This window comes from Etheostoma cragini, chromosome 5 (genome assembly GCF_013103735.1).
Source record: "Etheostoma cragini isolate CJK2018 chromosome 5, CSU_Ecrag_1.0, whole genome shotgun sequence".
NCBI lineage: Eukaryota > Metazoa > Chordata > Actinopteri > Perciformes > Percidae > Etheostoma > Etheostoma cragini.
In genome coordinates this window covers 16,120,891-16,137,702 of record NC_048411.1, presented here as the reverse complement: position 1 = coordinate 16,137,702, position 16,812 = coordinate 16,120,891, and the positions used below count along the sequence as shown (strand labels likewise).

Below are 16,812 nucleotides of genomic sequence, written 5' to 3'. Positions count from 1 at the left end.
GATTTGCATAATACATTCAAGCTAAAAGGTGAATCATTATTTCAACATAAAGAAAGACATGATGGTCATGCATTGAGTTTGTTGCTATAAGTATATAGTTTGTTGTTTGTTGTTTGTTGCATTAAGTTGTTTTGCAGTAATGAACCCTGAGAATTGAGCAGGATTCAGCTCCAACACTATCCAAAATGTCTCCACCAAATTTCAAACTCAGAGAAATATGTTATTTTATTTTCAGACACATCTCTGAAGGAGTGAGGCAAGTGTCCAATAAAGAATTAACATAAGGTTTAATGAAACAGAATGATAAAATGACATGGATCTCCCTTCTGGAGTCACATCAATCAGTCCCGGAATCACCTCTGTTCATTCACTATTCCCTGCACATGGGGACGGCTCTATTTCACCAGGTGTATTTAAACCCATTCTCAATGGTCTGTCATTGGCATTGTGACATGTTGGGCCCATCTCAGTGGCCTCAGATGAGTTTAGGTCACACCTCTAACATGCACGTTCTTTAACTGTCTATGGGGGTCCCTCCTGGACACAAATCAAAGGCTCTCACCTGAGCATCAATTCCATTCAATATAGAGATAAATATTATTTCTACTTTATACTTCTACTTCACAACATCTAGAGAAAAATGTTGAACATGTACTTAATTGTTATGTCATCTTTAGTTATTACTTGTTTTACAGACTCAGATTAAAAGGCCTAATACAAAATATGATCAACACATAAATTACAATGCATTATGTTAGGTTAACATGAATCTTTATTTATCCACGGGGGAAATTCAGAATACCCATCAACAAGCTCCACCTTTATCAGCGGCAACATTAAAGTGATGAACACAATAATGCATCAGTCATTTTTCATTGAATATAATTCTGAAATTGGTCATTCTATATAATGAGTACTTTTACTTTTTGTATTTTAAATATATTTTGATGCTTGTACTTTTGTACTTTTACTTAAGTAAAATAATGAATGCAGGTCTCCTACTACTAACAGATTATTTCTACACTGTGGTGTTACTACCTTTACTGAAGTAAAATATCTGAGTACTTCTTTCACCACCTTTTGTATCCATGCTGGAATTTCAAACCTTTACAAAATACTATTTAAAATAAAATTTTTATATTACAGCATAATTTTACAGATAAGAGTTTAGTACAACATCAATAAAGAAACGTTCTCCTGAGATTATCATAAAATCCAGTAAATATAAGTCATGGAAATAAACATAAGCTAAATCACCTTGTGTATAATAACATTGTGCAGATCAAATAAGGAGAGATATAAAACGTTTTCAGTTAAAACACAATTACATCAAAGAGTAAGCTAAATGGCACTTCCTTAAACAAATGTGTGACCTGAAATTCACAACAATAAGTCATCAAACCGAGCACAGAGAAGAGAATTTCTATAACAATTCACAGACTTTGCCACAAAAATACCGGTAAGTCCACAACATGTCTGTTTTCACACTGTAGAGTGGATTTAGAAGGAAGTGCCTGCAGTTTATTTTGCTACAGCTGAGAACATCAGAGCTCAGAGAACAACAGTAAGTACACTGGATTCAAAAGCACCTATATTATTACTAAATAAAACTTTATTGACTATATATATATATATATATATATATATATATATATATATATATATATATATATATATATATATATATATATATATATATATATATATATATATATATATACTGTAGATATCAAAATCAAAGTCTCTAATTGGACTAAAATAAACCCAGATTAGTGTTAAAATAAGATGTTAATAAAGAATGTGCAGTGTGAGGGCTTTTATGTGTGTTCTTATGAAACAAAGGCAGGTGTGAGACACAAGCCTGTGTACCCACTCGCTCAACAAATTCCAAAAGCCAAAGGATCATCATCAATATAATATCCTGAAAAAATAGGGTTCCCCAATTTTGACTTCTTATTTTACTCTGATGCATTCCTGATTTTTAAAGTCATTCATAATCCTTCACACCCTTCTGTTAAATGATGCCTTGCCTATCCCGGCAGCAGCAGTGCCAGTAGGACTAGAAACTCTAATCAGGGTGACTGGGTACTGCAGTTCAAAAGACCAGCCTTTGGTCAGTCTGCTTTCTCAGTTAAAGTAGTGGGGAAGTGAAATTGAGTATAAAATTCCATACTCACAAACAGACTCAGGATGTTTTACAGTGTTTAAAATCAGCCCCAAACCCAGTATTTATCATACTGATTTGATGCATTATCTTGCAATGATTGACTTTTATGTATTGTGCTGTTTAATGTTTGCTATTCTGTGGTTATTGTTTATCCAGCTGCCCACGGTCAACATATGTAAATTAGCTGCTAGCTAACTCTGGTGCAGTTACCTTCAATTGTGCGCTGGCCTGAAAACATGAACAGTAAAATAAATGAATACTACCAACATCACATTGTGAAGGTCTAAACCAGCTGTGCACTTGTTCTGTTTAGACTGAATATACAGACATGACTGACATGGTTGACATGTACAGTTGATGCAGTCTGAACAGTCATAACTTTTGGGCTGCTTGCAGATGTTTAGATGACAAACTTTTTGTCATCTCAAAGTCACACAAGGTTCTCTTGATTTGGGAGACTTGTGAAATTAGCTAATTGCTCAGCACTAATCCAACATATTACCAATACATTTGATGTAGACTTTTATCAGTGTTGTGAGTACAACTTTGAGACACTTGTAATTTACTTAGTGTTTCAATTTCTACTACTTTATACTTTTACCCACTACAGCTCAGACTGAGAAATATCTGCATATATCTCATAACTTTAATTACTTTACAGAATCAGTCAAACAAAATGTTATCAACTAATGAATGAGGATGTATTAACTACCATCTGCAACATTAAAGTGATGAACACATTAATGCAGCATTAGTTGTAATTATATATATATATATATATATATATATATATATATATAACCAATTATATATAGTATATTATTCTACATAATGAGTAATTTTGGTACTTTAAGTTCATTTTGATGCTAATATTTTTGTGATTTTAGTTAAGATTAGGACTTTGATTTGTAACAGAGTATTCCTTTACTGTGGTTTTACTATTTTTATGGAAGTAAAATATACTTTCTCCCCCTCTGACCATAATGAGTAACTTCACTCATTGTAAAGCATGTCAGAAAGTTCTTTAATTGAAAGGACTGTTTGTAGATGTTGATGATGATGATGATGATGATGATAACGATAATGACAACAGATGGTTGGTATCAAGTAGCAGCTTTGGTTTCCCATTCCTGTGAAAACAGTAACAGCGGAGTTAAACGAACAACTGAGACAGATGATTTAATCCCTTTTATGAATGGTGTATACATGCTGCTGTTTTCTGTTAAAGTCTTTGCAGACCTCCAGTGGTTAACTTATCACCTTGCTGCAGTGATGCACAGGTGTACTCCAAGACCCTGTGACATCACTGCTAGCTGTAGTGACAGGTGGAACTTTTTACCAGAGAGAAAAATACTGCTTTACAACCTGCTTGCTTAAAAATAATAATAACGTTAGCATGTTAATAAGCTAAACTTCAAATGCTAAACCTTAACGTGAACATATTAACATTGGCATGTTAAATTCTGTAGAGTAACGTCTTTAGTTGGCACTATTTTACAGTGTTGTATTAGTACTTTTACTTAAATACAGGATGTGAATGTTGACAGTGATCCATCTGTAGGTTCATTTTGCTAGAAATGAAACAAGTGATATAAAGTACGAGTGTGTGTGTGTGTTGTATGCATGTGTGTGTGTGTGTCTGTGTGTTTGTGTGTGTGTGTGTGTGAAACTCACCTTCCTCCTCTGGAATACCTTTCCATGTTCAATGAACAGCGCTGAAGGAGCTCGTCTAAGGGAGTTTTTAGCTGAGGCCGTCCGTCGCAGCAGAGGGTTTAGGAAACCTGCCTGCACCAGTAGACCAACAGAGATCAGCAGGGACCATCAGGCACCAGCAGGGACCAGCAGAGACCAGCAGGGACAAGCAGGAACCAGAGAACAGAGAATGTCAAACCACAGTGTGGCTCAGTTATATATTATATATATATATATATATATATATATATATATATATATATATTCTGAATCCACAACAAGATGAAGTTCATGCAAATATACATGTATTTGTGTATATTTCTCTATGTACTTTAATTTGTTTTCTTTATTTAGTTAGCAGTTTCTTTGATTTTACAGTGGGTTAGCTTTATTATTAGTAATATGTTATATACATCTCCAACATGTAACTTTACTTGTATATGCATTTAAGTTGACGCATTATTATTAATGTTAGAATTAATCATTTTCTACCTTTGCGTGTGTCTGTAGACTTATGTGTAGTTTTCCTTTCTTTTAAATCTGTTTCTTAATGCAGATATAGAAATGTTTATGCATCCATCTCAATGTAATGCACTGCATTGAGAGGTTTGTAAAATTCCTGTCCCTGTTTTTCCTCACCTGAGCACGCTCACTGCAGATGGCCAGCGACTGTCTAAACGAGGTGCGTTTGTTTTGCTTGCCAACAGAGGCCAAGTTTATCTCTGACCCCGCCCTCAGCTGCACCGTCCTCTTCCCCGTTAAGTCAAGCTTCTGAACGCCTCGTTCCACCTCCACCGACTTCCTGTCTGACAAATGGACAAAGATGTTCACTAAAGGTATTTTTTTGCATTTTAAAAATTATTAAAAGCTATAGTGTGTAGTGAGAAAATCGAAGTAATGACGGCAAAACTGTTGATGATACAAGCATTCTGTTACCGTGCAAATAGCATGCAGTTGCAGCTATACCAGCCGGTATTTAGCCTGAGAGGGAGAGAAACATCTCTAAAGCTCCTTTAATAACTGAAGGCTACAACTTAGATCAGTAAATCAACATTTTTATCAGCTCAGATCTTCTCTCGTCTTTACTGTGGTAGCTGAATAGTCAGAGGATTTCAGTGAGAAAATTAACTACAAACTATGAAACTGAGGTTGAGTCTTCATCCTTATTTATAAGCTGAGACTCACTGGGGCCGGTGAAGATGGTGTTGCTGTAGGTCACTGAGTCTCTGGATGACACCGAGCTGCATTGAACTGAATCCTGAGAGCTGTGGAGCTAAAATGCCACAAACACTGATCATTGTTCTTATTTGTTCAATTCAATCTTGTACAAAAAACACGTTTTTTGACAGTTTCTGTGTTTGTATGAACAACAGAGTGGTTTTAAGCCAAACTTAAATCCTTTGCTATACGGAATGTACCATAAGCTCCAGTATGGAGGTGTTGGAGTAGATGGGTTGGTCTTGGCCTGCTCCACTAAGGCAGAAGGGGTCGTCCATGTAGGTATTGGAGGTGGGAAACCTTCTAGTCTGCAGCCCACTTAGGAGGGAAAAAAAAGAAATTACTACAAGAGAAGAAGAAGATGAAAAGAAGTACAATAACATATGGGGTGCATCAAGGTTCTTTTGTTGGACCATTTCTCTTTTAGATGAACATTATTTATCTTTTTTTACTTTTTGCAGATTGTATTAATTAAACTAATAATCTCACATAAGTAAAAAGTAACTAAAACCACACAGTAAAAATACTCGCTTACAGTAAATGTCCTACTTTGAAAATGTTCCTTCAGTAAAAGTATGTAAGCATGATCATAAAATCGTAGTCAAATTATTAAAAGTATACAGTAGAAATGTCCCCTGTGACTGTTCATTCATGCATTAATGTAAAAGCAGGATTTAACTGTTGCAGTTGGTTGCAGTGGAGACCATTTTGAACTACTAACTAGTGATTTTTTCCATTGGGGATTAATCTGCTGATAACTTTCTCCATTGATCGATTGTTTGGTTTGCATAAATAGTGAACATAGTGAGAAATTGCGTTACAATTACCTAGAGCCCAAAGTGACACCTTCATAATGTTTGTATGTATTTGACACCCTGACAACATGAATTGTAACTGTCTTAACATACTCTTTTACCTGAGAGCTCCACCTGTGTTGATCTGTGTGTTCTTGTCTTGGTGACTGGGATTGGCAGCTCCGTCCTGCAGCAGCTTTAACCATCGCTCCTTTTCACTTGAACTACTCACCTGAAGAAAGGAAGTATTGACACATGAAAATATAAATAACTAACTCCAACCCTTAACCAAATTAATGCCTGGTCAGCTCACCTCCAGCACAGCCACTTGGTCACCAAGCATGCTCAGTGTGATCCTGTAGGAGTGGTCGGTGTCAGGCCCACCTCTGACCTCACACCCTCTGAGCTGGACGGTGTACTGAGGCGACCTCTCTACCTCCTCCTCCTTCTTCTCCTCTCCAAACATGTTGAGTAGACCTGCCTCCACCTGACACAGTAAACTCTGCCACTGACAGTTCATCAGCACGCTCAGGAAACCTGTCAGTCAGACACACCTCAGGTCAGAGTGAGGTCACTCTAACATGACATCATTTAGTGACTTAAAGGAGCTTAACACTTTTTTAGCCTTTTTTTCAATAAGGTTTTTTTCTTTTCATTGTTGTGGACCAGTGGTTGCCTGGGTCTGGGTCTAGACCTTTTAACCCACTCCACTAAATTGACAGATTTGTTTGTAATCATGACATGAAAACTCAGTTTTTGGGATTAAAAACGAAACTACCCAGTTTATGAACAGTGTATGAAGCAGAGCAAATTAAATTTAGTGGTTGAAACATTGGTCTTGCATTGAAAGATGTTTAAAAGCGAATTCAAGATTAAATGATTTACAAGTATGATCAGTTGGAAGTCTCGTGCTTAGAGTTTTGAAACACTGCCCCATACCATTGATAATAACAAAACTGACAGGATTTTGTTGATAATACTTAACTGACATTTCGGCTTACTGACTGTACTGTACTAGTTTTTGAAACACTGCAAAGACTGGAGACTTTTCTCCAGCTTACAGATATAATTATTATAATAAGTAATGATTTCAGTACCTTTTTCTTTGTTGAGAACGCATTCAGCTGAAGGTTTCTCTTCCTCAGAGTCAATTTGGACTGTACTGGACTGAAGAGACACAACATGGACACAAAGACAATTTATTATTGTTATTGTGTCATGAATGTAACTAGGCCTTACAAGACACCAAAATTGTACACACGCAGGAGCAGAGAGCTGTGTACACATTTACAAACAACAAACATGTATATATATATATATATATATATATATATATATATATATATACATAAAATATTGACCAAAATTATACTGTATTTTACAACCTTGTTTGACTTTTTATTTTTATATGTTACTGTTTGAAGGGTTTTGGTTAAAGTTAGGGAATACATTATCACCAGGCCTCACCCTGCAGGACAGCAACCCGTCTGATCTGATCAGAGACAACGAGCTCTGAGTCTCCACTTCACGCCCGGCACTCACCTCCTCTATCACCTGCACACACAAGCACGTACAGCTGATGGACAGTCCTATAAATACATACAGTATTTATATGTGTGTGTTAACTAAGGTTATCTGAAATAAATAACAATTAATGGTAGAAGAAGTTCTCACATCTTTACTGAAGTAAAAGCACAGAAATACATTTAGCTAGTAAAGCTCAGTGGTTTTCAACCTAGGGGTTGGGCCTCTGGAAAAAGTCACCTGGTTGTCAGATGATTAATGGAAGAGAAGAAGACCAAGAAACTAATTTAGGATACAATAATCTGTTTGAAACTTCTAACTTCATTTGAATAGTTAATACAATGGAACTATGTGAGAAGTTCAGAGGAGAAATGTATACAACTCAGCAACATTTGAAGCCTGACAAGGAGACCCACTACACACTGATTTTATGTAAGAGGTCCCAAAAATGATATAAAATGTTTAATCTTTAACAACGTATTATTTTTTAAAAGCTTACCTTGTGTATTTCATGTAAAATATTAATCCGAACAATGAGTAGGCTACAGCTATTATGTATGTAAAAGTAGTGGATTAAAAAGCATTACATTTACTTCTAAAATGTAGTGGAGTAGTAGTATAGAAGAGCATTAAATGGAAATAAGTCAACTAGAAGCACCTCAAATTTCTACTTTCTATGTTCTGAAAACTATCAAAAGTAAAAGTTTCCATAAAAGCCGAACATACCCTTTCAGAGTATTTATATAATGACACCCTAAAGGAAAGGTTTGTGGCAGAGACCCCCCCCCCCCCCCCCCCCCCCCCCCCCCCACCCTGCACACAAACTCTTTGAACCCCTTCCCTCAGGCTGGAGGCTGCGATTCATTGGAACCAAAACCTCACGTCACAAGAACAGCTTCTTACCGACTGCAACTGGCCTCCTCAACAACAAGGCCCAAGACCCCCACAAAACGACTTCCCTCTGAGATGTACTGAAGTACAAGTATGAAGTGTCATAAAAATAAACACTTCAATTTAAGCACTAAATCTGATACATACAGTCACATGCAGAGGTGTCAAGTAACGAAGTACAAATACTTTGTTACCTTACTTAAGTACAAATGTTGGTTATCTTTACTTTACTGGAGTCATTATTTTACCGCAGACTTTTTACTTCTACTCCTTACATTTTCATGTCATTATCTGTACTTTCTACTCCTTACATTTAAAAATAGCCTTCTTACTCGTATTTCAGTTTGGCTTGTTTTCATTCCAACTTGTCATTATTCAAAAAATAAATAAATAAAACCTATCCAGATAAATTGTGCCATCCAGATAGAGTGAATTTCATTGTGGTTGGATGAGAAGAATAAACATATACCATTCTGACACCCTATTGGTTTGTATGCAAACCATCGCACCTCTCATTACACAAATCACATCACACTTGAGCAAGGAAATAGAGTAGACTAGTAAAAAAATAAGTAAAAAAACGTGCTTAGTATGAAGATGTCCATGGCAGGCTCGAGAGAACTTGAGTGAAATGTCCCAACCAAGCACCAGCAAGGAGGCTGGTAGCAGGAAGATCTAATTTGATCTAATGTCTAATTTAAAAAAGCATATTGTTATATTTTTTCTCGCCTTACATTACTTTACTTTTATACTTTAAGTAGTTTTGAAACCAGACTTTTACACTTTTACTTGAGTAAAGAGCATGAGTTGATACTTCAACTTCTACAGGAGTCTTTTTAAACCCTACTACCTAATACTTCAACCCAAGTGATAAATGTGATAACTTTTGACACCTCTGGTCATATCCCACCACTGGTGAATTGGCCTACAATATGTTGAGCGTTAGTAATTAGTGTGGTGTGTGCTTCATGTGTCTCTAACCCTCCTCCATTCGTCGGCCTGCTGGAAACTGCTGTAACCCAGCACCAGTGTCTCTGATCCCAGTAACACCAGTTTCAGCTGGTGCTGGATCTTCCTGTTGCTCTTTGACTTGTAGAAAAGCCGACAGCCGCGCAGGTTCAACTCCAGCTGAGGCAGCAGGTCCTGAGCACATTTATAACACTAATACACACGCGCACGCACACACACACACACACACACACACACACACACACACACACACACACACACACACACACACACACACACACACACATTAACAATCACATCAACAACAACACCTACAAAATTAATGAACTATACAAGCAGCCTTTTTTATATCTATTTCACTGAATTACTTCAGTGTAGGTCAAAGCCAAACAGATAAACTAACTTATGAACTGACAAATTGACTTAACATATTTACAAACTAAACTAAACAAACTAGCACACAAACAAACTAATAAAGAAGTATTTAATTCCTAATGTGAATGAAATATTTGTGTAACTGTTGGGGAACATCAACATTTTTATTAACTCTTTTTAATGTAAAATCTTAATTTGTAACGTACCTAAAGCTGTCAGATAAATAAAGTAAAGTAGAGGTGTAAAGAAGTGTAAAACAAACTGGATTTGTACTTAAGTACTAGAGTACATATATATATAATAGACTAGTTAGTTGTTGGTCCTACCAGCAGTTCGTCACTCCTGATGATGAACAGCTGTTTGGTCCACTGTCCAAGCCATTTTCTTTTCCACAGGTAACCACACAAGCGGGACTCTGGGATGGGTCTTAGGCAGGGCTGGGAGGCGCTCCATTGGATGTAGTGAGCTCTGTCCTTCACAGGCTTCTCATCATCATCATCATCATCACCATCTTCCTCCCCGTACGACTCGTAGTGACTGCTGTCTGACTCCGCCTTTACTAAGGGAGGGATGAAGACATTTTTGTTAAAGCTTTCATGTCATGTTTCTGCGTGTGTTTGTGTGTGTGTGTGTGTGTGTGTGTGTGTGTGTGTTTGCATGTGTGTGTGTGTGTGTGTGCGTGTGTGTGTACCAGTGTTAGACATGGTTGTGTCAGGTAAGTAAGGTTCCGCCTCCTCATAGGTATCTTCATCATCCTCATCACCTCCGAGACCTCCCGGAGGTAGGGGTGGCACCTCAGGGCCCTGAATAGATGGAAGGGGGAGTTAAAGGCTGATGTCTGTAGACATTATCGGCTTCTTTAAGATTGAAAAATAAAAGTTAAATACATTTACTGGGAGGAAAAAGCCTCCTCCATCGCTACACCCCCCCGGAACTCTCTCTACCACCACCTAAAACATTCTTCTTCACTCACATCTTTTTAAAACCATCACTCAAAACCCACCTGTTCAAATCTGCTTTTCACTGTGATTATTGTTTATTTCTCATAATTGTAGTAGTATTGTATATAAAGTTTAGTTTTTTACATTGATTTAACTGTTTCTGTTCTTGTTTGAATGTAAAATGTCTTTGAGTATTTCTGCGTATGAATCAAACATATTATTATTATTAGTATTATTTTGTGTCCCACAGAGTTTTGGTCTGAAAATGACATAACTGTGATGCCTCAGCTCTGGATGCAGCTTTCTCCACAGCAACAGCTGCTGAGGCTCATGGCTCATGTTAATGGTTGCTTGTTGTGGGTTAGGGAAACATGTTTCACACAAAACCAAATGGTACAAGACACAACAAACTGTGACTTTCTCGACTTGCAAAATTATCTTTTAAATAGACAAACATGTGTGTAATTAATGACACAATTCCAACGTTGTCCCTTGCCGTTGACTAATGTGCATTTTGTTTCCACAAAAAGGTCCCATGGGGGACACTGGAAGGGAGGGATTTCGCCTCTCTTTTATTTGTGTGTGGGACAAATGAACCTTTGAATTACTGAATGGGTCAAACCTGAGTTAGGCAACTAAACCACTAAACATTTGTACTTATGTTTAAATATTGAACAGGTCAACACAGACAAGTGTTAGAGTCATTAACCCTTTGTACATCTCATCACAACACTTTGTACATCATACTCTCACTGTCCTCTCTGCTAAAAAAGTCCCACTAAACTGAGCTGAACTGGAGCTAAATTCGTTTGCGAGTTAGTTGCATACAAACAAAACTTCCCAGGAGACAGAGTTAGTGTGTGTGTGTTTTTGTCCATCACGTAGACCAGATGCTAATCGGTTGCATCAATGACCACTTCCTCCCTCTGCAGAGCTCTCAGCCAATAGAAGGACAAATAGACGGGAGATGGCCTCATATGTAAACACTGAACATCCTGTCACTCCCTCCAACACACACACACACACACACACACACACACACACACACACACACACACACACACACACACACACACACACACCGCCGTCTCCTCCCTAACCTAAGGAGGGTTTAGTCTGTCATTACTGACCCCACATCACAAACCCTCCTCCTTCTTCTTCCCCTGTTATCTAAAAAAACATCAAGAACCATCATGAGGTCAAACAGAGTAAAAAAACAACACTGTCAAGAGAATCCTAATCTGAACTGCAGAAATCTGCAGAAAACTGACTTTAACCTTCCAAATAGTTTATTTTCCTACCTTTATTTGATAACTATAGTTATATTACTATATTTGTATTTACTATATTTATACTATATTACTATTCAAATTATTCAAAAAAATATAAACACAATCAACTAATAAATTATGATGTATTAGAGATTAAACTACCCGGCAGTGTATAAAGTAATTCAAATCAGCACCAGCTTTGCCAGCTGCAACGTTAAAGTGATGAACAAAACAATAGATTAATAATTACAATACAATAATGTACACTACTTTTATAAGTAAAAAATCGGAGTAGTCCTTCTACCTCTGATTTTGCTCAGAGTCTCTCCCATCATGCTTTGGGTGAGAAATGTGGACGATGTGTGTGGTGACTCACCCCTTTTGTCAGCCACACAGGTGAGTCCTGATTTGAGACCAGCTCAGACTGGACACCTCCTGGACAAGCAGACATATCTGGGTTTTATATCACAAACAACATGTAACATGTTTCAATTTCAACCTTTGTTATAATTATTACATTGTTTTTAAGTTTAACATGAATTTGCATATTTTGTAAACTATTGACCAAAATTATCTGAAATGTGTCTCATTTGAATTCAAGTTGAAGGATCAGAAATACAAAAATTCTGAGTGCACGTCTTGTGATTTAAGTTCTGTGTTACCTGTCCCAGGTGTGTCTGCCAGCTCGTTGCTAGGAGACGATGATGGACAGCTCATGATCATGTACTCAGCATCTTCCACTGGAAACATAACAGACATATTCATCTGTGGCAGTAAACCTCAGGAGTAGCAGTTATTACTCAATGAATCACCGTTTGTTCACATCTAACTGGTTTTGGCGGTACAGTCAACAGACACTTTAGCTGCTGACAGTGAACATACTTCAACTGTCTCCAGCACTTTTCTGAAATTTTAACTACATTTATCACATACAAAATGACAATTATCCTCCTTTAGTGCTTAACTGACACTGACTGCTTTCATCTCTAAAGGGCCCTTCAGTTGCCTGGAAAAGGCCATTGTCTTGGTGGACTATGACCTTTTATTTGTTTTCATAAAATGTACCTGAATTCCAGAATAAGCAGGTTATCATGAGAGACGTTAGTGTAATCTTACGTTGCTATGTCTGCTGTATTGGGTTATTATGTGGGCTATATTATTACTTGACACCGCTGTTTACAGTACATTATTGTTGCAATCACTTTCACTTTAACGGTTTTCACTTCACTTAGTGCTGACACTTAAATTAACACTCAAATGCTTACTTAAGTGCTGACATCTTTCAGTAATTAAATTTTAACTGCCACTTCAACCTCTTTCAGTATTTAATCTTATTCAAAAGATTGACATTTATTAAGCTGCGAGCACACAAAGGTTTTTCTGATAATTTTACCTTTTTCCACTAAGTAATAGTATTTGCATTGGTAGTATGGATAGTAGAAATAGTATTATCAATAATAGTAGTATTTTTTTTAATCTTTTACTCTTTAAACTACAATTCAATCGCAGTAGGCTAATTGTATTTTAACTACCACTTCAACTCAGTTCAGTATTTGAATAACTACCTCCACCAAGTAATGTTTTCAGTTTGGTTTGTTGGTTAGTTAGTTTATCTGTCAGCAGGATTGTTGAAAAACTTCTGGCTCTATTTTCAATTTACCTTGGTTGAAGGGTGTAGCATTGGCCAAGGAAGTACCCATTACATTTTGGTGTGGATTTGCATCACGGGGCCAATACAGAAACTAATTTCCCTTAACACATGTGAGACAGGGTTTTGGCCTTGGTGGAGGTCTGCTCTCTCCAAGTGCCCTTCTTGTTTCAAATGTTTCAAGTGCAAATATTCTGCACAAGCTTACAGACTTTCTACAGAAACCACCAGTATTACTCTAGCTTTGGTGGTAATGGTGGTAGCAACAGTAGTAGTTGTAATAGTAGTAGTATTATGAATATCATTAGTATTATTACCAGGAGTGTCGTTTGTTTGCAGTTTGGACAGCAGCTCTGAAATGGATTTCTTCTGAGACTGAGCAATGTAACTCAGGTTCTGTTCAGAGTCCAGAACAGACAGGAAGGACTGCAGATCCGAGATCAGCTTGGCCAGCACTAAGGACAGAGGGACAGACAGGAAGAGAGTCAGGTGAACATCTGGACCCACAGACTCATCAGCTGTCTGCCTGTTGGGCCTCATTAAGGGGGTAAACTCTAATGGGAAAGAACAAAAATAATGACCACCACAGTTTGACAGACTTTATCTCTGAGTAACTTTAATTGTTGACAGAGAAGCAGAGCAATGAGTCATTTACACAAGAACATTTACTCACTGTACTTAAGTAAAATGTGAGGTACTTATACTTAACTTGAGTAATTTGTTCTCGTGCCACTTCCTACTTCTAAGAGAAAATGTACATTTTACTTCACTACATTTACCGCTTTAGTTACTAGATACTTAAAAAATCAACTTAATTAAGTTTTTTGCAAAGGAAACGCATGAATGTACAGCTGAAAAGTTAAGTTGTTTAACTGTTTTAATGGTTGTAGTCATTTTTTCATGAAAAAAGATGTCATTGTTTACAGCTTAGTTTGTTTGAAAATTTTGTGTTTAATTGAGCTGAGTTAAAAAAACAAGTGTATTAGAATTAAAGTTGAAAAAAGTAAATTTGTTAGAAAAATATTTCTGTCCTCATTTCACGAGTTTCACTAGTCATAAACACACAGAAACTGACGGGGGTCTGTTTGTCGTCAGCAGGTTGATAAAACGTGTCTGTGTTTGTGTCATGAATGAAGCTGTTGTTTCTCTCTCACTCAATGAATACTTACTTTGTGTTTTGGCTTCAGAAGAGTAAAGAGCTGAAATCATTGAAGGCAGCGATGCCTCACTTTATTATCCACTACAGATAAAAGTACAAACCAAATACTTTCTTCTTATATAGCTCATATCTCTATGGCAATGCTACTGTATGTCTCATCATTTGTAATATGATCGTGTTTCTTTTCCTCTCTCCTCTTCTGCACACAAGCTTTTACATTTTGACTATATAGGTTATATGTATACGTATGTACACACATATTTAGGTGTGTCTTGTATATGTCTGAAATATCTATAAGTGATATTTTTGTGTGTTTTTGAATGTAAACATTAAGTTAAAAAAATGCCCTTTTCAATAGACAGTGTTATAGCTCTCACTATAATTCTGCATGAGATTCTCAAAGTAACAGAAAACTTCACGTTCCTATGACATTTGTTCCAAAACTAACATTAAGGTGTTGAAGGGTGAAACTCTGGAGCTTCCGTCTGTTTTTCAGGTTATTGAATCTGTTAATGAAACACTCAACTGACTGCACCTGTTCAGGTTAAATTTCCCATTACACATATTCAGATGCTCTGGCCTTCGCATGTTGACTGATGTGACGGAGACACACTGATAAGCTGCTGCTAATGTTTGACACAGAATAAAGAGGGAGTCTGTATGTGTGTGTGTTACATCATTTAACTGAAGGTCCCTGTACAATAACTGAGATACAGGAAGAATGTGTCTGCACTGGAAAACAATTGCAGCGATCGCGGCAAATTCTCCATCAGGAGGTACGTTTTCCATTGGTTTGATTGACAAGAGGGTTGTGTTTGATTCTATAAATACCTACCACCTGCAGGAGGACCTGTACAACCACCTCAGTGACCACTAATGGGATCACCGGGGACTCTTAAGTGAGTACTCATACATCTTTAACAACCTCTTCAACCTTCTTAACGACAAATTAAACCTCCTGAAGAACCACTAGTACCACCTGCAGGAACCAAAGGAAGCTTTCTCTCAGTTTTCCTCATGACTAAAAAAACTCCTCAGTGACTACTTAAATCTTCTAGAGCAAACCAAGAACCACTTACAGGAACCTCTTCACTGAGCTGAAAGAGTTCTACCGCCACCAGAGGAACTTCTTGACCCTCCTCAATGACGACTGGAACCTCTTAACCCTACTGTTGTCCTCGGGTCCTTGACCCATTTTCAAAACGTTTCTACATCACAAATTTGTTTTTGTTTTTAAACAAATTTTTAACAACAAAAAGCAACATGAATAGTTCTCTACAACGCTCTCCAAAAGCAAAATAAATCATCTGTTAGCTACTTTTTTTTATTGAATTTGGAGTTTTATTTAATTTCACAGCATTTGAAAAAAAGTAGACAATAGAATGTGGAAAAAAGTGACAAAAATGTCAGAAAAAGCTTAAAAAACAAGGAAGATTCCACAAAAATGTCAAAAGGCACAGAAAAATGGAAACACAATAGAACAATAGAACCAACAAAAACCTAGACCATCCTCACTGACCGCTAGAATGCCCAAAGATGTTCAGCGCCCCCTTAAGGACCCCCCGACCCGCCTACAGCATGACTAGAACCACAGACCCAGAACCACTACGAGAACCTAATAGGTCTGCCTCCTGAAAGAGCTAAACCCTCCTACAGCATGATTAGAACCACCAAAGGACCGCTAGTACCTCCTCAATACCCATTATAACTTCCTAAAAAGACTTTACATTTTAAATGTATTCTAAACTTGTGTTATTATATCATATGTCATCTATAGCTACAACGTTCTACTTCCGGGGTTGCTCTGTTGGCAACAAAAATTCTGTTGAATGTCTTTGTTTTTGGCCAGATGTCCGTCATCTTCCGCTTTCTTTTTGTTGGAATTTTAGTCTCTGGTTTTAGTCTCTGGTTGATTTAGCATGAGGACTGTGGTTAACTGCTCTAATCTGAACAAACTTATTAACGTACACGTTGCACCAAAACAAGTTCCTTCCTGAGGCACCAAGGCACCGTGGCTCCATCTTCAGGACTGCCCACGACGATTGTGATTGGTTAAAAGAAATATCAATAAACCAGATCATGTTTTTGTTGGACTTCTGTGCTAGTCATGGATTGTCCATAACAAACACCATGTTCGAACATAGGGATGCTCACAAGTGTACG

General features: G+C 37.2%; 1 protein-coding gene across 3 annotated transcripts in view; it reads right to left on the bottom strand.

Annotated features, from left to right (window-relative positions):
• Nucleotides 1–2,976: 2,976 nt before the first annotated feature.
• The window catches only part of si:dkey-220o5.5 (actin filament-associated protein 1-like 2), a 17,402-nt gene continuing 3,566 nt past the window's right edge, over nt 2,977–16,812 (bottom strand). The window contains exons 2-16 of one of the 3 annotated variants that reach the window (XM_034872713.1): nt 13,808–13,945; nt 12,505–12,582; nt 12,219–12,295; nt 10,322–10,433; nt 9,957–10,189; nt 9,268–9,447; nt 7,339–7,425; nt 6,969–7,038; nt 6,185–6,408; nt 5,994–6,103; nt 5,278–5,395; nt 5,045–5,132; nt 4,499–4,665; nt 3,842–3,952; nt 2,977–3,297 (exon numbers count right to left, since the gene is read on the bottom strand). In XM_034872713.1, coding sequence (XP_034728604.1) covers nt 3,271–3,297; nt 3,842–3,952; nt 4,499–4,665; nt 5,045–5,132; nt 5,278–5,395; nt 5,994–6,103; nt 6,185–6,408; nt 6,969–7,038; nt 7,339–7,425; nt 9,268–9,447; nt 9,957–10,189; nt 10,322–10,433; nt 12,219–12,295; nt 12,505–12,582; nt 13,808–13,945 — 1,820 coding nt within the window. In that variant the 3' untranslated portion in view covers nt 2,977–3,270. The remainder of the gene's footprint in view (nt 3,298–3,841; nt 3,953–4,498; nt 4,666–5,044; nt 5,133–5,277; nt 5,396–5,993; nt 6,104–6,184; nt 6,409–6,968; nt 7,039–7,338; nt 7,426–9,267; nt 9,448–9,956; nt 10,190–10,321; nt 10,434–12,218; nt 12,296–12,504; nt 12,583–13,807; nt 13,946–16,812) is intronic. The other 2 variants (XM_034872716.1, XM_034872715.1) reach the window with 2 other exon arrangements.